At 44.6% G+C, this 24583-nt stretch overlaps 1 protein-coding gene across 1 annotated transcript in view; it reads right to left on the bottom strand.

The window, feature by feature from the left end:
- Window positions 1-11409: 11409 nt before the first annotated feature.
- LOC311227812 (uncharacterized protein) overlaps window positions 11410-24583 on the bottom strand; it is a 46000-nt gene continuing 32826 nt past the window's right edge. The window contains exons 9-13 of the mRNA XM_084313648.1: window positions 23931-23972; window positions 23772-23843; window positions 23598-23663; window positions 14555-14648; window positions 11410-13383 (exon numbers count right to left, since the gene is read on the bottom strand). Coding sequence (XP_084169774.1) covers window positions 12780-13383; window positions 14555-14648; window positions 23598-23663; window positions 23772-23843; window positions 23931-23972 — 878 coding nt within the window. The 3' untranslated portion in view covers window positions 11410-12779. The remainder of the gene's footprint in view (window positions 13384-14554; window positions 14649-23597; window positions 23664-23771; window positions 23844-23930; window positions 23973-24583) is intronic.

Here is a 24583-nt window from a genome sequence, read left to right as displayed (position 1 = left end):
TCACCAGGTCCTTTTGTCCTCTCCCCAGGTACTTTTGTCCTCTCCCCAGGTACTTTTGTCCTCTAACCAGGACCTTTTGTCTTCTCACCTGGTCCTTTTGTCTTCTCACCAGGTCCTTTTGTCCTCCTTTTGTCCTCTCACCAGGTCCTTTTGTCCTCTCCCCAGGTAATTTTGTCCTCTAACCAGGTCCTTTTGTCCTCTCACCAGGTCATTTTGTCCTCTCACCAGGTCATTTTGTCCTCTCACCAGGCCCTTTTGTCCTCTCCCCAGGTCCTTTTGTCCTCTCACCAGGACCTTTTGTCCTCTCACCAGGACCTTTTATCCTCTCACTAGGTCTTTTTGTCCTCTCCCCAGGTCCTTTTGTCCTCGCCCCAGGTCCTTTTGTCCTCTCACCAGGTCCTTTTGTCTTCTTTCCAGGTCCTTTTGTCGTCTCCCCAGGTCCTTTTGTCCTCTCCCCAGGTCCTTTTGTCCTCTAACCAGGACCTTTTGTCCTCTAACCAGGACCTTTTGTCCTCTCCCCATGTCCTTTTGTCCTCTAACCAGGACCTTTTGTCCTCTAACCAGGACCTTTTGTCCTCTCCCCATGTCCTTTTGTCCTCTCACCAGGTCCTTTTGTCCTCTAACCAGGACCTTTTGTCCTCTCCCCAGGTCCTTTTGTCCTCTCCCCAGGTCCTTTTGTCCTCTCCCCAGGTCCTTTTGTCCTCTAACCAGGACCTTTTGTCCTCTCCCCAGGTCCTTTTGTCCTCTCACCAGGTCCTTTTGTCCTCTCACCAGGTCCCTTTGTCCTCTAACCAGGTCCTTTTGTCTTCTCACCAGGTCCTTTTGTCCTCTCACCAGGTCCTTCTGTCCTCTCACCAGGTACTTTTGTCCTCTCCCCAGGTTATTTTGTCCTCTCCCCAGGACCTTTTGTCCTCTCAACAGGTCCTTTTGTCCTCTCACCAGGCCCTTTTGTCCTCTCCCCAGGTCCTTTTGTCCTCTCCCCAGGACCCTTTGTCCTCTCACCAGGTCCTTTTGTCCTCTAACCAGGACCCTTTGTCCTCTAACCAGGTCCTTTTGTCCTCTAACCAGGACCTTTTGTCCTCTCCCCAGGTCCTTTTGTCCTCTAACCAGGACCCTTTGTCCTCTCACCAGGACCTTTTGTCCTCTCCCCAGGTCCTTTTGTCCTCTAACCAGGACCTTTTATCCTCTCACCAGGCCCTTTTGTCCTCTCACCAGGCCCTTTTGTCCTCTAACCAGGTCCTTTTGTCCTCTCCCCAGGTCCTTTTGTCCTCTCCCCAGGTCCTTTTGTCCTCTCACCAGGCCCTTTTGTCCTCTCCCCAGGTCCTTTTGTCCTCTCACCAGGTCCTTTTGTCCTCTAACCAGGACCCTTTGTCCTCTAACCAGGACCTTTTGTCCTCTAACCAGGTCCTTTTGTCCTCTCACCAGGTCCTTTTGTCCTCTAACCAGGACCTTTTGTCCTCTCCCCAGGTCCTTTTGTCCTCTCCCCAGGTCATTTTGTCCTCTAACCAGGTCCTTTTGTCCTCTAACCAGGTCCTTTTGTCCTCTCCCCAGGTAATTTTGTCCTCTAACCAGGTCCTTTTGTCCTCTCACCAGGTCATTTTGTCCTCTCACCAGGTCATTTTGTCCTCTCCCCAGGTCCTTTTGTCCTCTCACCAGGCCCTTTTGTCCTCTCCCCAGGTCCTTTTGTCCTCTCACCAGGACCTTTTGTCCTCTCACCAGGACCTTTTATCCTCTCACTAGGTCTTTTTGTCCTCTCCCCAGGTCCTTTTGTCCTCGCCCCAGGTCCTTTTGTCCTCTCACCAGGTCCTTTTGTCTTCTTTCCAGGTCCTTTTGTCGTCTCCCCAGGTCCTTTTGTCCTCTCCCCAGGTCCTTTTGTCCTCTAACCAGGACCTTTTGTCCTCTCCCCAGGTCCTTTTGTCCTCTAACCAGGACCCTTTGTCCTCTAACCAGGACCTTTTGTCCTCTCCCCATGTCCTTTTGTCCTCTAACCAGGACCTTTTGTCCTCTAACCAGGACCTTTTGTCCTCTCCCCATGTCCTTTTGTCCTCTCACCAGGTCCTTTTGTCCTCTAACCAGGACCTTTTGTCCTCTCCCCAGGTCCTTTTGTCCTCTCCCCAGGTCCTTTTGTCCTCTAACCAGGACCTTTTGTCCTCTAACCAGGACCTTTTGTCCTCTCACCAGGTCCTTTTGTCCTCTCACCAGGTCCCTTTGTCCTCTAACCAGGTCCTTTTGTCTTCTCACCAGGTCCTTTTGTCCTCTCACCAGGTCCTTTTGTCCTCTCCCCAGGTCCTTCTGTCCTCTCACCAGGTACTTTTGTCCTCTCCCCAGGTCCTTTTGTCCTCTCACCAGGTCCCTTTGTCCTCTCACCAGGACCTTTTGTCCTCTAACCAGGACCTTTTGTCCTCTAACCAGGACCTTTTGTCCTCTCCCCAGGTCCTTTTGTCCTCTCACCAGGTCCTTTTGTCCTCTCACCAGGTCCTTTTGTCCTCTCCCCAGGTACTTTTGTCCTCTCCCCAGGTACTTTTGTCCTCTAACCAGGACCTTTTGTCTTCTCACCTGGTCCTTTTGTCTTCTCACCAGGTCCTTTTGTCCTCCTTTTGTCCTCTCACCAGGTCCTTTTGTCCTCTCCCCAGGTAATTTTGTCCTCTAACCAGGTCCTTTTGTCCTCTCACCAGGTCATTTTGTCCTCTCACCAGGTCATTTTGTCCTCTCACCAGGCCCTTTTGTCCTCTCCCCAGGTCCTTTTGTCCTCTCACCAGGACCTTTTGTCCTCTCACCAGGACCTTTTATCCTCTCACTAGGTCTTTTTGTCCTCTCCCCAGGTCCTTTTGTCCTCTCACCAGGTCCTTTTGTCTTCTTTCCAGGTCCTTTTGTCGTCTCCCCAGGTCCTTTTGTCCTCTCACCAGGTCCTTTTGTCTTCTTTCCAGGTCCTTTTGTCGTCTCCCCAGGTCCTTTTGTCCTCTCCCCAGGTCCTTTTGTCCTCTAACCAGGACCTTTTGTCCTCTCCCCAGGTCCTTTTGTCCTCTAACCAGGACCCTTTGTCCTCTAACCAGGACCTTTTGTCCTCTCCCCATGTCCTTTTGTCCTCTAACCAGGACCTTTTGTCCTCTCCCCATGTCCTTTTGTCCTCTCACCAGGTCCTTTTGTCCTCTAACCAGGACCTTTTGTCCTCTCCCCAGGTCCTTTTGTCCTCTCCCCAGGTCCTTTTGTCCTCTCCCCAGGTCCTTTTGTCCTCTAACCAGGACCTTTTGTCCTCTAACCAGGACCTTTTGTCCTCTCACCAGGTCCTTTTGTCCTCTCACCAGGTCCCTTTGTCCTCTAACCAGGTCCTTTTGTCTTCTCACCAGGTCCTTTTGTCCTCTCACCAGGTCCTTTTGTCCTCTCCCCAGGTCCTTCTGTCCTCTCACCAGGTACTTTTGTCCTCTCCCCAGGTCCTTTTGTCCTCTCACCAGGTCCCTTTGTCCTCTCACCAGGACCTTTTGTCCTCTAACCAGGACCTTTTGTCCTCTAACCAGGACCTTTTGTCCTCTCCCCAGGTCCTTTTGTCCTCTCACCAGGTCCTTTTGTCCTCTCACCAGGTCCTTTTGTCCTCTCCCCAGGTACTTTTGTCCTCTCCCCAGGTACTTTTGTCCTCTAACCAGGACCTTTTGTCTTCTCACCTGGTCCTTTTGTCTTCTCACCAGGTCCTTTTGTCCTCCTTTTGTCCTCTCACCAGGTCCTTTTGTCCTCTCCCCAGGTAATTTTGTCCTCTAACCAGGTCCTTTTGTCCTCTCACCAGGTCATTTTGTCCTCTCACCAGGTCATTTTGTCCTCTCACCAGGCCCTTTTGTCCTCTCCCCAGGTCCTTTTGTCCTCTCACCAGGACCTTTTGTCCTCTCACCAGGACCTTTTATCCTCTCACTAGGTCTTTTTGTCCTCTCCCCAGGTCCTTTTGTCCTCGCCCCAGGTCCTTTTGTCCTCTCACCAGGTCCTTTTGTCTTCTTTCCAGGTCCTTTTGTCGTCTCCCCAGGTCCTTTTGTCCTCTCCCCAGGTCCTTTTGTCCTCTAACCAGGACCTTTTGTCCTCTAACCAGGACCTTTTGTCCTCTCCCCATGTCCTTTTGTCCTCTAACCAGGACCTTTTGTCCTCTAACCAGGACCTTTTGTCCTCTCCCCATGTCCTTTTGTCCTCTCACCAGGTCCTTTTGTCCTCTAACCAGGACCTTTTGTCCTCTCCCCAGGTCCTTTTGTCCTCTCCCCAGGTCCTTTTGTCCTCTCCCCAGGTCCTTTTGTCCTCTAACCAGGACCTTTTGTCCTCTCCCCAGGTCCTTTTGTCCTCTCACCAGGTCCTTTTGTCCTCTCACCAGGTCCCTTTGTCCTCTAACCAGGTCCTTTTGTCTTCTCACCAGGTCCTTTTGTCCTCTCACCAGGTCCTTCTGTCCTCTCACCAGGTACTTTTGTCCTCTCCCCAGGTCCTTCTGTCCTCTCACCAGGTCCCTTTGTCCTCTCACCAGGACCTTTTGTCCTCTCCCCAGGTCCTTTTGTCCTCTCACCAGGTCCTTTTGTCCTCTCACCAGGTCCTTTTGTCCTCTCCCCAGGTACTTTTGTCCTCTCCCCAGGTACTTTTGTCCTCTAACCAGGACCTTTTGTCTTCTCACCTGGTCCTTTTGTCTTCTCACCAGGTAATTGTGTCCTCTAACCAGGACCTCTTGTCCTCTCACCACGTCCTTTTATTCTCTCACCAGGTCCTTTTGTCCTCCTTTTGTCCTCTCACCAGGTCCTTTTTTCCACTAACCAGGACCTTTTGTCCTCTAACGGGACCTTTTGTCCTCTCACCAGGACCTTTTGTCGTCTAACCAGGTCCTTTTTCCCACTAACCAGGTCATTTTGTCCTCTAACAGGACATTTTGTCCTCTCCCCAGGACATGTTGTCCTCTCACCAGGACATGTTGTCCTCTCACCAGGCCCCTTTGTCCTCTAACCAGGACCTTTTGTCCTCTCACCAGGCCCCTTTGTCCTCTAACCAGGACCCTTTGTCCTCTAACCAGGTCCTTTTATCTTCTCACCAGGACCTTTTGTCCTCTCACCAGGACATGTTGTCCTCTCACCAGGCCCCTTTGTCCTCTCACCAGGTCTGTTTGTCCTCTAACCAGGACATGTTGTCTTCTCACCTGGTTCTTTTGTCCTCTAACACACACCATCACACACCAACACACACTAACACACACCAACACACACTTGTGAGATACTCTCCCCACATGACACACACATGTGTGAATCTAACACACAGTCGACTGGCTGGTCATTTACATTCTTAGAAATAGATATGGATCAAGAGAGAGAGAAGAGAGAGAGAGAGAGAGAGAGAGAGAGAGAGAGAGAGAGAGAGAGAGAGAGAGAGAGAGAGAGAGAGAGAGAGAGAGCAAGAGAGCGAGAGGGGGGGAGAGACAGAGACATAAAAAGTAAGTACAGAGGAATATACAATATACATATATACAATATACAGTAAAAAATTGTAAACAGTGAGGTACAATGCAGAAAATGAGGTACAAAACTTTGAGATAAGGTGCAAATGCAAATGAGGTATGCATGTAGTGCAAATCTCTTTAATAATAGATACATATAATGTAGTGTTAAAGTGTCTAAAGTGAGTGTTAAGGTGAGTGTTTGTTTACAGTAAAAGTGAGTGTGTGCCTGTGGATGTGTGTTCAATGAGTGTAGATGATGGGTTGTTATATGGAGTCATTGAGCATCCTGATGGCCTGGGGATAGAAGCTCCAGTCTCAGTCGCATTCTCCTTCTAGCTTCATAATCCATCACAGGTTGTTACATGGTTGTTTATATCCTTACCCCTTACTTAACCTTAACCTTTATAACCTTAATCTTAACCTTACCCCAGCCAGTGGTCCACTACTCTGGCCTTGACCGTTGTCTAACCCAGACACACTGAGTGGAATCTAGCTCCCCCTGCTGGTGTTGTTGTCGAGTCCCAGTGCATTGCTGGCTATATACATTTAGCAATTCATTTTCAGTTACATGTGTTAGATATAAAATAAATATTTGTGCAGTCACAAAAGGAATGAAATCCGACTGGTAAGCAATGATGAGTGTGGTGTAAGATACATTTTCGCCACGCTTCTATACTATTCTATTATTTTCTATTATATTAACATAACATAAGCCATTTGGTGTATGCTATTGGCATAAAAATAGGGAAACAATGTCCAGGCACGCACTCCAGGTTTTTCCAAATTTATTGGCAGCCTGAAATCATATCATGATGCAAGCATTAATGCAAGCCATTCTGAAGAAGGTGTGTTCACACCGAAACGTCATGATTTCAGGCTGCCAATACATTTGGAAAAACCTGGAGTGCGTGCCTGCACATTGTTTCCCTATTTTTATGTATGATATCAGAGGTTACAGCACCCAGTGTCAAGTCTAGTGAGGTGAGCGCGTTCTACTACTTTTTTCACGTGTATGCTATTGGCACCATACATGGCACCATACATCCATACATTTAAAAATAAAGGTAAACATCCAGGAAGATTTGATAGTACTGTGAATGAATGAATGAAAACTTTATTTAACAGATTGCAGAATGGGTACAATACAGTACGGCTCAATACATACAATTGTTAAGGGGATGCAGACCTGAGAAAGACGTTTGTCTTGTTTCCATCAGGGTCCCCCATTTTCAATTCATATAGACATATATGACATACATGACATACAGATAGTCAGTACTGCTACATCTATACATTTATGACATACCAGATTTGCAAATACAGTACTGTTTGTGATACAGAAGGAGTCAAGAAAAGGGAGTATATACATTTGACGTAGAAACTGTACATTGGAGGTTGGGTGGGGGGGGTTGGGTACATTGGGATATTGACAACCATACTGGGTAATTTACATTGGAGGTGGTTGGGGGGGGGGGGGGGCGGGGGGGGGCGGGGGGCACCCTGTATAAACAAGTAACACTGTACATTGAGGGGGGGGGGGGAGGAGACACTGTACAAACAAACACAATTGTACATTTAACTATTGACAAAACCATACTAGGTAAATGACTGTACATTGGAGGGGGTTGGAATGATTGGGTTAGGATATTTACAGGGGCCAGTGTTGAATTGCAGTCTCCCGTAGGTGTCCCTTGAGAGAGGTTTTGAAAGTGGGTAGTGATCCACATTCCTTTACAGCTTTGGGTAGGGCGTTCCACATTGATGTGGCATAATTGCGAAACGTGTTTAGTCCCTTATTTGAGCCGAATCTGGGTTTGACATGATTTGTGGAGCTCCCTCTGGTGTTGTGATCGTGGTATTCACTGACCTTTGGGAAGTATTTTGACATGTACATGGGTACCTTGGTCGTGTAGTGTATCTTGTAGACCAGGCCCATTGCAAGTTGTTGTACTCTGTCGTCTACTCTAAGCCATCCTAGGTTGTCGAAGTGGGCAGGGGTGAGGTGGGTTCTAGGAGTAAGGTCAAGCAGTAGTCTGACCAGTTTGTTTTGAGATGTTTGTAATTTTGTTTTTAGCGCCTTTGAGGTGCTTTGGTACCATGAGGTGCAAGCATAGTCGTAGTACCCCTGAATGAGTGCTCCTGCCAGAGTCTTCAGGGTGTTCTTGTTTACCAGAGAGGAGATCCGGTACAAGAATCGAGTTCGTTGGTTGACTTTTTTTATTACATTGGATGCCATTTTGTCACAGGAGAGATTAGCCTCTAGGATGGACCCCAGGTAGGTAATTTCATCTTTCCTTGTGACAATATTGTCACCCACTGTAACTGAGAAGCCGTCGGTCTTGCTGAGTTTGTTATTTGAACCGAAGAGAATGGACTCTGTTTTGCCCATGTGTAATGATAGTTTGTTATCAGCGAGCCATATGCAGATTCTGCCTAGTTCCGAGCTGAGGGTTTTTTCAACCTGTAACTTGTTCTTGTCAGAGACCAGCAGGGCTGAGTCGTCCGCAAACAGGAACAAGTTGCAGTCACAAGCTGACGACATGTCATTTGCATAAATTAGGAACAGTAGCGGTCCTAGTATGCTTCCTTGTGGAACACCACAGCTCACTGTGAGGGGGGGGGATAGGGTACCGTTTACCTCCACCATCTGTTCCCTCCCCTCAAGGTAGGATTGCATCCAGCTCACTGATAGACTATCAAAACCAATTGCTTTTAGCTTGTCAATCAGAATGGAGTGATTGACCGTGTCAAAGGCCTTTTGTAGGTCCAGCATGACCATGCCGCAGTATTTGCCTGCGTCCACCTCTTGTTTGATGTGGTCATTCAAATAGAGAAGGCATGTGTCAGTGGAGTGGGATGTTCTGAAGCCAGATTGGAATTCGTAGATTAGATTTTTTTCCGCTAGGTACTTTTCGACCTGTTCGTAGACTATTTTTTCCATGACTTTCGAGATGGAGGTGAGAATAGAAACAGGGCGGTAGTTGCCTGGGTCTAATTTGCTTTTGTCACCCTGCTCAGTGATGCTGTGAGGCACAGTGATGCATTATAGAGTCTGATGGCTGTCAGAATGAAGGACTTCCTGTGCCGTTCAGTGTTACATCTTAGCTGTTAGTCTAACACTGAACAGCCTCCTTCAGTCAGCCAAGTCCGTATGTAGTGGGTGGGTTGTCCATGATGGCGTGGAGCTTAGCAAGGCTCCTCCTCTCCGACACCACCGCCAGAGAGTCTAGCTCCACCCCTACCACGTTACTGGCCTTCCTGACCAGCTTATCCAGCCTGTTTGCATCCCCTGCTCTCAGTCCGCTGCCCCAGCAGGTCACAGCGTACAAGAAGGCGCCCGCCACCACCGACTCATAGAACATCCTCAACATCCTTGTACAGATGTTGAAGGATCTCAGCCTTCTGAGGAAGTAGAGTCGGCTCTGGCCCTTCTTGTAGAGTGCCTCTGCGTGTTTTGACCCGTTCAGTTTGTTGTTGATGTGTACACACAGAGGTATTTATAATCATCCTCAACCGTGTCCACATCGACCCCCCCTGATGGAAACGGGGGTGACAGATCCACAACCAGTTCCCTGGTCTTCATCACATTTAGCTGAAGGTGGTTCTTTTCGCACCATGTGACAAAGTCATCAGAAAATGTCTGAAGGTGACAGGACTCTGACCGATAGTGGAAGTCGTTGGTGTGTAGACAGTGAAGAGGAAGGGAGAGATGACTGTCCCCTGCGGGGCCCCGGTGTTGCTGACCAGTCTGTCTGACACACAGCCTTGTAGGCGCACATTGATTGATTGATTGATTGAACATTTTATTAACAGATTGCAGAATGGGTACAATACAGTACAGCTCAATACACACAATTGTTAAGGGGATGCAGACCAGAGAAAGTACATCAGGGTCCCCCATTTTCAATTCATCATTTACATTTACATTTACATTTAGTCATTTACCTGACGCTTTTATCCAAAGCGACTTACAAGTTCTGTACGACAAGCCATCAGGAAGGGCACAACTCTATCAGCTGAGTAACAATGTTCATCAAAGTGTTGAGTGCTACAGTGTAGGTTAGTTTATTAGGACAAGTGCATGACAGTATGGTTAGTTAGGGTTAGATATATATATATATTTTTTTTTAATTCATAACATATGACATACATGACATACAGGTAGACAGTACTGTTGCATCTTGACATTCATGACATACCAGATCTACAAATATACAGTACTGATTATGAGTAAAAAAAAAATCTAAAAAGAGAGTATATACATTTGAGGGGGAAGAAACAGTACATTGGAGGTGGTTGGGTAGGTGGGGTGGGTAACTGTACATTGGAGGTGGTTGGGTGGAGGGGGGGGGGGGGAATTGTACATTGGAGGGGGTTGGGTTTGGACATTTACAGGGGCCAGTTTCGAATTGCAGTCTCCCGTAGGTGCTCTTTGAGAGTGGTTTTGAAGGTGGGTAGTGATTCACATTCCTTTACAGCTTTGGGTAGGGCGTTCCACATTGATGTGGCATAATTGCGAAACGTGTTTAGTCCCTTGTTTGAGCCGAATCTGGGTTTAACATGATTTGTGGAGCTCCCTCTGGTGTTGTGGTCGTGGTATTCACTGACCTTTGGGAAGTATTTTGACATGTACATGGGTACCTTAGTGGTGTAGTGTATCTTGTCGTCTACTCTAAGCCATCCTAGGTTGTCAAAGTGGGCAGGGGTGAGGTGGGTTCTTGGAGTAAGGTCAAGCAGTAGTCTGACCAGTTTGTTTTTAGTGCCTTTGAGGTGCTTTGGTACCATGAGGTGCAAGCATAGTCGTAGTACCCCTGAATGAGTGCTCCTGCCAGAGTCTTCAGGGTATTCTTGTTTACCAGAGAGGAGATCCGGTACAAGAATCTAGTTATTTGGTTGACTTTTTTGATTACATTGGATGCCATTTTGTCACAGGAAAGATTTGCCTCTAGGATGGAACCCAGGTATGTAATTTCATCTTTCCTTGTGACAATATTGTCACCCACTGTAACGTCGGTCTTGCTGAGTTTGTTATTTGAATTGAAGAGAATGGACCCTGTTTTACCCAGGTGTAATGATAGTTTGTTATCAGCGAGCCAGGTGCAGATTCTGTACTTCTGCAGTTCCGAGTTGAGGGTTTTTTCAACTTGTAACTTGTTCTTGTCCGAGACCAGCAGGGCTGAGTCGTCCGCGAACAGGAACAAGTTGCAGTCACAAGTTGACGACATACTGTGGTCTGCCCGTCTATTCTATACTCTTGTATTCTACTCTTTCATATTCTATTCTATTATAGTCTGTTCTATTTTCCACAATGTTTTTTTATTGACATTTCATTAACATCACAATAACATATATCCACATTCACACACATTTAACCTGCAGTAAATACATTAAAATTAAAGTGATTATAAAAAGAACAAAACGTATACATATATATCCTTTTAAGTAACGCCCACACTTCCATTTTTCATGACAGACATGGTTCCAAGAGTTGAACAAAGTCTTTCTGCCTGTAGTGATGTAAGTCAGTCTTTCCAGACCGATAGTCTGAAAGCTCCTTTATCCACAGTCTCAGTGTCGCAGCTCCATACTCTTCCAACATGGTGCAATAGCCCTCCTGACTCTTTCCTATTCTATTGAACGCTGTCCTATTCTATTGAACTCTTTCCTATTCTATTGAACTCTGTCCTATTCTATTTAACTCTGTCCTATTCTATTCTACTCTGTTCTATTTTATTCTATTCTGTTCTTGTAACTGAGGGGTTACAAAACCCTGACTGTATTAAAGATTGTGATAGATTAAACCACTACTACATATTATTATTATTATTACTTGCCAGACAGTACAGTTAATTATGGCAGACACTCAAATAGACGGCACGGTGACAAAGAGATATCATTTACAGTATTTTATTATTATGCAGAAGATACAACTGATAATTACTGGGTCGCTCTTTTATGGCGAATGATATTAGAAAGTCAGAGAGTAGCAAAGTCAATGGGAATGAATAATTCCTAGGCTAGGTATACTAGACCAGACGCCGCCTGGCGTGAGATGGCAATATAGGGGGGCAAAACGAGGGTACAGCTGGAGACTGGTGATATACTCCCACAGAGTTGTAAGCTCCAGAGGAATGAAGAATGTACGGATACTCAGGCTGGTCACTTGAAGAAAAGGGGTTCTCATACGGATCCAGTCTTTATAATCCAAGTGCTCAGTAGCAAGGTAATAGCTGTAATCCAATGCCCGATAGCAATGATGATAGCCAGCCAGCTTCGTCCCCGAAGCTAGCCCGATGTAGAATCTTCAGGGTAGTTAAATCCAAACGACAGTGGTATTAACGATGCTCTTCTCCACGGTACTACGTTTCCACAAGTCACTATAATCCACCAATAATGGTTCTACAATATCGCCGCGGTAGGTTCCAATGCGCACATGTCCAATAGTTCTGCTACTAGGCCCACCTCGTGTTCGGATACTAATTACTTTAAGTCCACACACACTTGCTAAGGTTCACGCTAGTTACTAAACGAACGAACTGCTTGTTAATGCTGCACACCGAACGAACTGCTGTAATACGATTCACACTAAATGACGACTCTTTACTTCACATTAAGTTAGGTCGAACTTGACTCTGCTACTATACGCTAGGTTCAACTACTGCTGTTGCATTACTTCGGACGAACTTCACGTTACTGCATTAGGCTTAATGGAATGAATAATCAAATGAGATCTTGCTAGCGAAAATAATTAGTTCAACTCTTTCAGAATAACGATAAAAACAAGCCCAAATAGTATATCTAATTGATACGAATTATATTATGAGGATATCTGTATGTGCTTAGGTATATAAATACATGGTTTCCAAAGAGAGGCTTGGAGGGAGGCTTGCAGTTACACTATTAATCAGGTTTTAATCTGTTTCGGACCTAATCCATACATGCATTGAATTGATTACCCTTTGGTTTATACCAGTGACACCATGTTAATCATCAGATAACAGTTCTTGAAAAGATAAATGCATTTTCTCAAATTCATTCATCAAAAACGTCAAAGGCTCATTCAATTTATCAAGTCACGTCATCAAATCCATCAAACAGCGCATCTCCTCATATATTTTAATCCCAGTTACAATATCACAATAACGTGTGACAAGTGCATGACAGTAAGGTTAGTTAGGTTTATTTTTTTCTTCTTTTTTTTCAAATTAAAAACGAACTATACTATGCAACAATCACAACAAGTTCTTTTCTTAAAGTGTGTTTGTGTATGTGCGAGTGCAGAATGTTGTGTCGTGCCTGTGTATGTGTTATAATACACAATAATAATCCCTTTTTATAAGCCTGAGCCGTAGCCCGTCCCTTTGTCAGTAGCCCACCTCTGTTTTTCTGCCTCATAAAAGACAGACAACATGAACTCCTCCCAGCACATTTCTCTCTCCATCCCCTGTGCCTGGTACAGACAGAGCACCTTGGCAGGACAGTAAATATATTTCCCTGTCACCCCAGGGAAGCCAGTGTGGATGTGGGGGCTGTTGGGTCCCCGCTTTATGGGGTTGCGGCAGAACCTGCAGAGCTGACCTGAAGGCAGTCGTACCACAGGCGCTCTCTTCCTTCCCTCCTCCAGCACTTTATTCACCACCCCCCGCCGCCGCTTCAAGGCCTCCAGCTCCCTCTGAAAAAACTCTGTCTCAACAAAGTCCTGGAATGGCATCCTGGGATTGGTGAGTCCTTCTGCTGCATAGGTCTGGAAGACCTTAGTGGAGCAGTAGAAGTAGCGCACCGCTCCCATCCGATAAAAAAAGTGGATGGTGGAGCCATCTACAAGGAACCGGGACTTTGGCTGACCACAGCTGCAGTTGCAGTTGCGTGTCCTCTTGGGGAGCTGCTGTTGTTGTTGCTGCTGCTGCATGGCTCCCTGCTGCTTCTCCAGCATCTCCCTGAATGAATGAATGAAAACTTTATTTAACAGATTGCAGAATGAGTACAATACAGTACGGCTCAATACACACAATTGTTAACACAATGGCGCCCAAGGACGTATTTATCCGTGTTTCGATTCCAACGGTTGTGGACAGAGGCATGGATAAATCCATGGCAAGTTGTTATTGCTTTTATTCCATTTTAATAACCTATTCAAGGTCGCCGAGCGGCACTGCAGATCTACCCTACTCTATGAATTCGAGAAGGTGCAATACCGGCCAGATCCTCTTAGGGGCGCTATCGCTGTGGCCGAACGGTGGACTTTTTTTTTTTGAGTTTCCAGTAGCAGGATTCTGGATGTGTAGCATGTAGCTTGGATTACGTTTTGCATCGCAGATTTCACCATGCAATAAGGGGATTTATCATCAGCCAATGGACATATCGATCTACCAGATGGCGATCGATACCGGGGAAATGCTCTGGGACATCCCACCAGACCACGATAAGATCTTTTTCACGTAAAGTACATCCCGATCGGGCCTTGTTTTGATAGCCATCCAGGCGTTCGGCCTAGGAGGCTAATGAGGCCAACGCGGTTATTGGTGATCAATAATCAGAAACGACGTCCCCCGCCCCCCTTTCATGCATACATGCGTGAGGATCGTACCGATCATATGCAGTTTGAGTTTTAACTGGAGCGTATCTATAACCAAAATGCCATTGGATTTAACGTTATTAGCTATTAGCCCTGTATCTCGGCTTCCAGGAAATATACTAGACCAAATCCGGTATAACGCTTATATTCACGGCGCTATAAAATGAGAACCTATTGATGAAAATCTTTTTTCTTTAAGCCATTTTGAAGGGACGGTTTATGGACTCAATTGACAATGAGAATGGACAGATAGCAATATTATAAAGTATAGATTTAGCTGTACAAACAGCCCCACGTTTGTTTACATTCCCCGGTCCTCTTGAGATTAATTAGACTCATCCCAATGGCCCCGAATGTGTTAAGGGGATGCAGACCAGAGAATGACGTTTGTCTTGTTTACATCAGGGTCCCCCATTTTCAATTCATAGTGACATTTATGACATACATGACATAGGGACATACAGGTATATAGTACCGTTACATTTGTGACATATACGATATGCAAATATACAGTACTATTAAGAAATATATACCTCACGATCTTCTCCACTGCAGCCTGGGACACAGGGGGCTCCTGGAGGCAGCCCTCAGCCAATGGTGTGGCTGGAGCTGGTGGATTCACCAGGGCTGGCGGCAAAGTGTTTGGGTAAGTAAGTTATGTTATGGTTAAGCGTATGGAAAATGAACATATGAGGGTCCGGATATCTTTTCTTAGAACGCGGGACGTTTGTATGGATAATTGTCAGAGTTATGAATGCCGGGAGTGTATGGTTGGTAAACCGTTCCAGTTCGACTGATTGTGTGTGCGTATTGGCTTTGGTGATTCTCTACAGGGGTTTAATGGCTTCAGCTGGGTTTTGATTATTAGTTAACACTTTCACTGCCACTCACGAGTTTTCTCGGAATTATTAATATCTCGTTAAAAGCCACTCACGAGATTTCTCAGATTTTTTTTTTTTTTTTTTAGCGATCTGAAATCATATTGCATCACGCAAGCCTACCCTAGTCTACCCGAGAGCCACCGGCGATCAGATGTGGAAAAAAGCGCCCCCTATCGTCTCCCAGATGACATAAGGGATTTTGGAATGGACTCAATGAAAATGGATGGGGAAAAAAATCCTGTACTCCACATTTTCCAGTCCACTGATGCAGCTGGGGTTATCAGAGTTCATTCTGGAGCCTCTCTGCCCCGCGGAATCATGTACTGCACTGTACACAGGTTGGATCTATACACTTATCGATTTTTTTCTAATGGTGATCAGGAATTGGAATATACCAGGACACCCTCTGATGTCAGGTAAGGAATCTATGTTATCAGTGTTAGGATAATCAGACTCATTTTGATGAAGATATAAGCCGTTTTGTGAAATGTCCTCCATCGGTTTTACTGAAAAAATCCAAGAGGAAATGAACACAGCGATTATCCGTGCGCGGCTCAAATGGGCGTGCGTGTACGTATAATATTGATCATCTAGCGTTTATTTGAAAACGATTCATAAATAGGCCGACAAATATCAACGTTCTGGAATATTCCAGTAAAAGACGATTATCATAGAATGGCCCAGAATAGGCTGTTTTTTTACCTCAAAACAGGTGCTTTTCAAAATGCTCTCAAACGGAAATGAAGCGATAAAAAACCAATCTGCCTCGACAGCACTGACTGGAAAAGGATTCTTTGATAAGCGACGGGCAGATTAGACACATAGCCATAATTTAAAACATAGATTAGGCGATATTAACGCTAACATTAAAGTGGATGGTGGCATGCGAGGGCTAACTCTGGCGCCACCTCGTGGCAGTGAAAGTGTTAATCAATGCAGATAAAATTTTGTGCGTCTGTATGTGTACTGTCGTGAGTTTGAGTCACGTTGGTCTCATTTCAGCCTCCGTTATGTTATTTGTTCTGTATGTAGTTTCATATATGCGTGTCTCGTATGTGCGCGCTGTGCAGTTTGTTTACGTTGGTAACACGGGTCGCTAAGGAATTTAGGTTTGAGGTTGAAGAAAGTGCATGTTTAGGTTGAAAGAACAGCCCTAATGTCAAAGCGTTTCAATATAAGCATCTTGTATCATTCTTAAGATACAACAGTTATCGGGCGGCTACGTGGCGTAGTGGGCAAGGCGCTCGCCACGAATGCGGAGACGCTGGGATCGCCTGTTCGATCCCAGCGCTCCACATTGCTTTCAGTTTAGCTGGTCGTCCGTACACATTGGCCGTATTAGGGGGTGGGAAACTGATGGGTGGGGATCGGGCGTTGTGGACAGCGACTCCTACAGGTCGGTTGGTGCGCCTGCGCAGTAGAATCAGGAAGTGTCGGGGGCAGCGTGAGCCTCCCACGCGTTACTCCTCGCCACTGAGAGCTCGAGCTGCGCAGGTGAAAAGATGAGACTGCTGTTACCTCAAGTACCGGAGGGGACTTGTGCTATGTATGACTTAGTCCACATTGCAGCCTGCTTGTGGGAGGCAAGAAACAGCGTTCGTGACAGGGGAGGGTTGAATTGGATGATACGAAATTGGGATGGGAGAAAATATAGAAAATGGGAGAAAAAGTGGAAAAAAAAAAAAAGATACAACAGTTATGTTGTGGATGTAAATTAACGCATGCTTGCTTATGTAGAAACAATGAATAAGATAACGAGACCTTTTCATTATAATAATAATAATAATATATATAATAATAATAATGCAGGACCTCTTTAGAGGTCTTTATTCGGCATGCAACGAACTGGGACATGCAATGGGAGCGGCACACACACACTGGAATACACACACACACATGCATTGTCTTTTTTCTCAGTCGCCGATGCGATTGAACTCTGCGCTTAACCCATCCCGTCGTCCTTCCCCCCAAGGGCAGACGGGAGCAGACAGGGCGTCAGCGAGGTACCGCGCCCGGGGACCAATCCAAGTGCTCCTGCCCGTCTTCGTCAAGGACACGACAGCGTCAGCGATCTGTTGTGTGCATGTTTTTCCATTGGGTTTATCTTATCTGGGGGAAACCCTTGCAAGCACGGGGAGAACATGCAAACTCCACACAGAAAGGCCTGGGAGATCCCCCACCTGGGTACCTGGCAACGCGGAAACCTGGTCCCCAAGCGGGAATCGAACCCTGGACCTTCTTGCTGTGAGGCGCCAGTGTTAACCACTACACAACCGTATAACGTCTTGCAACTATGGTTATGATTAAGATATCAAGTATTTACTCCCGGAAAATCTTTATGTATGGTGATAACGAGTATATTCTTAACTTAGTTAATGATACCGCCCAAGCCTACCGTATATAATGTAGTATTTTCTATTTTCCATTTAAAATGTATTATGATAGATAGTGTACGATAGTTCACCTCACGTTGAACAGTGGATTCTCAGTTCTCTCTCTCCAACGCCTTGGTCTGTTAAACATATCTTGCATTAATTTTAACTATAGTAATGCAATCACACATTTATAATGAATAGTCTGTCAACACTTTGAGTGCCAGCAGGGGGCGCCAGAAATAGCGCTTGAGTGCCAGCGCTGTAATGGGAGGGCGCTGTCAATGGGAGGGCGATCACATTTGCGAACGCATAAACTATATCTTAAATTATGGCTATGTATCTAATACGCCTGTCGCTTATCAATGCAGTCAACATTGTCGAAACGGATTTTTTTTTTTTTTTTTTTTTTTTTTTTATCGGTTCATTTCCGTTTTATACCATTTTGAAAAACGCTCGTTTTTTTAAACTTCCAAAAAAAAGAAAAAAGATTCTGCAGGAATCGCGCTTTACTGGAATACACAAAACACGTCGTAATTTATCTGCCTATTTATGAATCGTTTTCAAATCAACGCTAGATTATCGATAGTATACGTGTACTTATGCACGCTAGAGAAGCTGATCAACACACACACACACTCACAGCCACACACACACATATGGGACACGCTGAGATATAAGTGAAAAAAACTCTGATTATCCCAAGACTGGTAAAATAGATTCCTTACCTCAGATCAGATGTTCTCCAAAAAGATTATTCCAATTCCTGATCGCCATTCCAAATATTGCGTTTATTGATCCAACGCTGGGTACTGGAAACAGATAATCCACGCTGTTCTGAGGGTCGGCAATGAATGGGATCGTCTCCGGTTACATGCCTGACAAGTAAAATGTGGATTCCGGACTCTTTTTTTCCCATCCATTTCATTCAGTCCAATCCAATGGGTGCAATACCATCCGGAGAGACGATAGGGGGCGGTATTTCCCCTGTTCGAGCTCAGACAGATCCCCACTGGTAACGTGAGGCTGGATTGATGAAAAATTAAATTGATAATAAAAAAAACAACGATTAAATAACGAGATTTCTCGTTCTTGGCACTCAGCGCATGGCATGAACTAACGAGATTTCTCGTGGCTGGCACTCAAAATGTTAAGAGCCGGTTACAGGTACAGTAGATGTTGTTTTGAATTTAATAGCACTCCAACCAGGGTTCGAAATTTAAAAAAATATTCCAGGGCTTTTTTTTGCCCCCCTTAAAGGATAACGCCAACATTTTGGGAAATTAGCTTATTTAACATCTTCCCTGGAGTTAGACAAGAAGATACATACCTTTTTTGTCTCTGTGCATGCATTAGGCTTAGGGAACAGACGCGCCGTTAGCATAGCTTAGCTTCATCACTGGAAGTGAGGCGGGACAGTACCCTGACGTTCCCTCTACAGGTTTGTTGATATTCTCATTCCTTCAAAGGATCTGAACCGATTGAAGTTTATGGATACCATGACTTAAAATCCTCTTACCTTGACGATTAAAAGCCTCCCCAATTTAGAACAGTAATCCAATGGCTGGTATTGATAATATACTACTACCTACTGGACGCTCGGAGCTAACCGGAGCTAACGCAGAACAGGATGTGTAAGCAGAAAACGAGGCATCATTTTTACTTCCGGTCAGGGGGTTTCAAAATAAAAGAGCGACGTCTAAAGCACCGGAAATACGTTTATTTTGTACATTATCTAACGTTAACACAAACCTAAACTAACGTTACAACTAACCTAAAGTTAGTTTAGGTTCGTGTTAACGTTAGATAATGTACAAAATAAACGTTTTCCGCTGCTATAAACGTTGCACTTTTATTTTGAAACCCCCTGACCGGAAGTAAAAATGATGCCTCGTTTTCTGCTTACACCGCTGCTTTATGGTATCCATAAACTTCAATCGGTTCAGATCCGGGCGGGGGGGGGGGGTGATAATAGTTACTGAACGTGTTATAAAGCAATTTAGACTGGGATGGATGGTTTGTTTGATAGATTGTTTTGTTGGTTTGTTTGATAGATTGTTTTGTTGGTTTGTTTGATAGATTGTTTTGTTGGTTTGTTTGATAGATTGTTTTGTTTGATAGATTGTTTTGTTGGTTTGTTTAATAGATTGTTTTATTGTTTGATTAATAGATTGTTTTATTGTTTGATTGATAGATTGTTGTGTTGGTTTGTTTGATAGATTGTTTTGTTGGTTTGTTTGATAGATTGTTTTGTTGGTTTGTTTGATAGATTGTTTTATTGGTTTGTTTGATTGCATGTTTGATGGTTTGTTTGATAGATTGTATGTTTGATGGTTTGTTTGATATTGTTTTATTGTTTGATTGAATGTTTGATGGTTTGTTTGATAGATTGTTTTATTGTTTGATTGATTGAATGTTTTTTTGATTGATTGAATGTTTGATGGTTTGTTTGATAGATTGTTTTATTGTTTGATTGATTGTTTGATGGTTTGTTTGATAGATTGTTTTATTGTTTGATTGATTGAATGTTTGATGGTTTGTTTGATAGATTGTTTTATTGTTTGATTGAATGTTTGTTTGATTGATTTAATGTATGATGGTTTGTTTGATAGATTGTTTTATTGTTTGATTGTTTGATTGACAGTCCGACTGACTGACAAACTTGAAATGCAGTAATACTATTATATCGATCAGGTGGGAATATATTGTATTGATCAGGTTAGTAGATATTGTACCGATCAGGTATTATAGATCATGTGCATGCAATAAACTAAAAAAAAAAACATTTAGACTGTTTCTCATTCATGTACTGTGCATAATCTGCTCCCGTGTTGTAGACACTGTGTTGCTCTGTACCTACCTGTTTTCCAATTTATTCGTCCATACATGATAAACACATTCATAAAGTAATAATAGCTTGTATTGATAATATATCAATTAGTTTCACTTGGAAATACTACTACCTTATCAACCACCATGCCTGGCGCTAACGAACAAGTAAGTTATAACTACTGGTGTAGGTCCAGAAAACATTATTATAAAATACAGAATACTTTACAATGCAGAAAACTTGAAACTTTGATGAAATGAACATTTTTATTTCAAAATATGTTCAATAAACTGGGTGACAAGTCATCAGTACCAACCATTGTTGCTGTGCATTAGACACATATGCTGGTAACATTCACAGTATAAAATTATGGTAATTTACCAAGACAATACCTTATAAAAAGTGAACACTGGCTGATGATAACCAACCATTGTTTCAGTGCATTTAGAAGTTTGCTGGTAACATTCACAGTATAGGATTATGGTAATTTGCCAAGACAATACCTTATAAAAAGTGAACACTGGCTGATGATAACCAACCATTGTTTCAGTGCATTTAGAAGTTTGCTGGTAACATTCACAGTATAGGATTATGGTAATTTGCCAAGACAATACCTTATAAAAAGTGAATACTGGCTGATGATAACCAACCATTGTTTCAGTGCATTTAGAAGTTTGCTGGTAACATTCACAGTATATGATTATGGTAATTTACCAAGACAATACCTTATAAAAAGTGAACACTGGCTGATGATAACCAACCATTGTTTCAGTGCATTTAGAAGTTTGCTGGTAACATTCACAGTATAGGATTATGGTAATTTACCAAGACAATACCTTATAAAAAGTGAACACTGGCTGATGATAACCAACCATTGTTTCAGTGCATTTAGAAGTTTGCTGGTAACATTCACAGTATAGGATTATGGTAATTTACCAAGACAATACCTTATAAAAAGTGAACGCTGGAGGATAACCAACCATTGTTTCAGTGCATTTAGAGGTTTGCTGGTAACATTCACAGTACAGGCACGTCACATGATCAACTACAGGGCATACCTTACAGTTGGTCTCTCGCATCAATGACTGCATTGTCCATTGATAAATGGATGAAGCGCCAGATGATCTGTGGACCAAAAAATATCCAATACATGCTTCCAAAGTATATAAATAAGAGGCCAATGGACTGCATTAGAAAAGTGTGGCATGTTACCTACAGTATATACTTTTATAAACTGGGTGACTGTCAGCAACCATTGGTTCTGTGCAAACGATAAAAATGAGGGGGGGAAAAGATAAATAAAAAAATAAACTATATACACACACAATGCAAATGATGAATGGAGTCGACACAGCTAGATCGCTAACATAACGTCTCATCTGCAAGTGGTCCAAACATGCCTATGCAATATCGACAACCGTGGCCCAAATACATGTGTTCAACGCATTTGTCTTGTACAGAAAACAGTGCAACTACCCATACACTATACTATACTATAATACACTATACTACACTATACTACTCTCAGCTAGCTATACTATGTACCGGAGTGGTACACATGGTTCTGTCTGTATCACACAATGGATTATTTAGAAGTAATCTGTACTTCTGTGTGCCGGATTATTTAGAAGTAGTCTGTACTTCTGTATGACAACTAATAAAGAAACTATTTAGAGAAATCCCTCTTTGTGTGGTACAGAGCGAAGCATTTGTCATGATGCAGGGGGACTTTGCACGATGTGCAAAAATATCTGGTCTCACTCCTGAGGCCACGCCTACTGCAGACCCGACATTTCCTACACGGTAGCTTTTGCTTGGGGGTGGCTTTGTATGCAACCATTACATGCTTCACAAAGCCACCCACTAATCTGTTCTGCGGGTCCCCCGGTGGGGCCCTAGGGTCGCGCTGCCCGTCACGCCCCACCTGCTCAGCCCCTGCCTCCTCCTCACCCCCACCCCCTGCCTCCGCCTCCATCTCCGCTGTCACCCCAGGAATCTTCTTCTCCTGACCCCCTGTGTAGGTCCGCACCACAGCCCTGGTGAACCGGAAGAGGTTGTAATAATAGCCTTGTGGGTGCCTGGTTTTGTACAAGACAAAAGCGTTGAACATACATATTTGGATCAGATACATCACAAACTTTTTGGTCCACTTTCCAGTCTTACGTGCAGCCGGATAGTACGAGAGATTTTGATCCAACTGGTCGACGCCTTTCATGAATTTATTATAAGACATGATGGATGACGGCTTGAGCATCTCCACCCTCAGCGCTTTGCCCTTCTTCTGCTTCTGCCACACTTTCGCCATTTCCATGGTGTCCTCGTGGTAGCTGCTGATGGTCTTCACGATCCTCTTATCGCGCCATGCCACGATCAGGACCTGCTTATTGTTGACCGCAATGCGCTCCCCCACACGGATGTCAGCTTTGGTCAGGTTCTTGATGATGGCTGGCTCCCCCCGGTGCTTCCTGAGGGTACCACAGACGTCGGTCCTCAACTGTCGGAGCCTGGCGGACATGTGTACACTGTTGTAAAAATTTGCCATGTACAGCGTATAACCGGCCCCAGACAAACGTCCAAGCAGACCGACGACCGTGTCCCCCAGGTTCGCGCCATCCCGGCAATATGGCTTGAATGCAAAGCAATATCCTGTGTGTGATTCGCACAGGAAGTACGACTTGATGCCATACCGGGTTGGCTTGTTGGGGTTGTAGACCCGGAAGGTCAGGCGGCCTCGCCATGCCATCATCCCCTCGTCAATGGCGAGCTCACGTTCGGGTTGGTACAGTTCCTTGCACCTCGCGTTGACATGGTCGACTACAGGGCGTACCTTACACAATTTGTCTCTAACATCCAGGGATGTATTGTCCGCAAAGTGGAGGAATCGCCAGATCAACTCATACCGGTTGCGTGGCATGGTGTCTGAGTAGTATGGTGTGACCATCATATCGTCAGTGGTCCACATCATGTCTACGCGAGGCTTCCAAAGGACACTGCTCAGGAAATTGAGTCCAAGGAACTTCTTCAGCTCCTTCAATGTGAGGGCCGTCCAATGCAGTGCCCTGCTAGCGTGGGGTCCAGCCGGGCAATGCACTGATCAGCGTAGAGGTTGGTCTGGGCAACAATGGCATTGAGAAAAGCATCCGTCAGGAACATATCTAGCCATTTTGCAGGCCGGTACGATTTCAGTGCCGCGGCGTCCTGGAGCAACCCCGGTTGGGCTGTGAAGGGGATCCTGTGAGGCACCCAGCCCTCACGAGACCAGGCATTCTCCTCTTCCTGACGGATCGCAGACCTGCTCTTCGCTCCACGACCGGTCAATTATACAAATATACTATAACACCCCTACTGTAGACAAACATTCATATGCCACGTAGTTACAAACTGTGTGTGAGTGAATGAGTGAGTGTGTGTGGGGTTCAGATGTCAGAGCTGGACGTGGTGTGGGGGTCAGAGGTCAGAGCTGGAAGTGGTGTGCAGAGTGAGGCCAACTTACCGCGCTTAGATGTGCGTTTCTGCCATGCAACGGGGGCTTCAGGCATGTCCCGACTTGCATCCAGTTCTAGAATCACATGATGTAATACATTACACTAGGGCAACGTATTGTCATTTTATTTACATGATATATATATATATATAGCATTATGTGTTATATTTTATGTACAATTACCTGCAGGAGTAGACTGTGATGCTATGTAGTTGCCAGTCTCTGTGTCACTCTCTGGGGAGTCTGCGCCAGAATCTGAATTGGATTAAATTCATTCAGTAAGTAAGTCTCATAAAACACAATAGTAATACATTTACATACATGAATGTAGTTAGTACATACCCAAGTATGTTGGTGTACCACCGCCGGACTCGGTGTCGGATCCTGTAATGAACACAAAATAAATCAGTGGCCATTGTACATCAAAGCATGTACATGTGTGTGTGTGTGTGTGTGTGTGTGTGTGTGTGTGTGATATGCAGGCATTGATGCAGTGATCTGCTTATTTGATTTGGATGTTATTTCCATTATTTTATTCATGCATGTTCAAATCGATACATAGAGGCTAAGCTACATTATTGGATATGCATAGAGCAGGGTTCGAAATTAACGGGGGCTTGGGGCATAATGCCCTTGAAAATGGACAAAATGCCCTCGAAAATCAGTTATGGGGGCACAAAATGCCCCCGACAGTTTACTAATTATATATATATATTTATCCGGTAATGGCGCGTCTGTGTATCGTACGGTTCAGATGACGCGCAAATAAAAAAAATAAAATCATTTGGCGGAGGTGAGCACTGGCTGCAGCAGCAGCACTGCAGCTGAGCCAGGTGCTAGTCAGTTTGTGTACAAATGGCAAGCACAATCTAAATCAATCTTCATTACGACTTTAAAAACATAGCCATTAACATTACATAGGCATACACACATCTTGCCATAGCGTTAGCAGTTTGTACAACACGACGCACGTTTTAACTATAGAATCAGCCCGC

This window comes from Notolepis coatsorum (assembly GCF_963971535.1).
Source record: "Notolepis coatsorum genome assembly, chromosome: 4".
Taxonomy (NCBI): Eukaryota; Metazoa; Chordata; class Actinopteri; order Aulopiformes; family Paralepididae; genus Notolepis; species Notolepis coatsorum.
The sequence above is the reverse complement of the archived record's forward strand: the minus strand, read 5'-3'. Positions and strand labels throughout refer to the sequence as shown.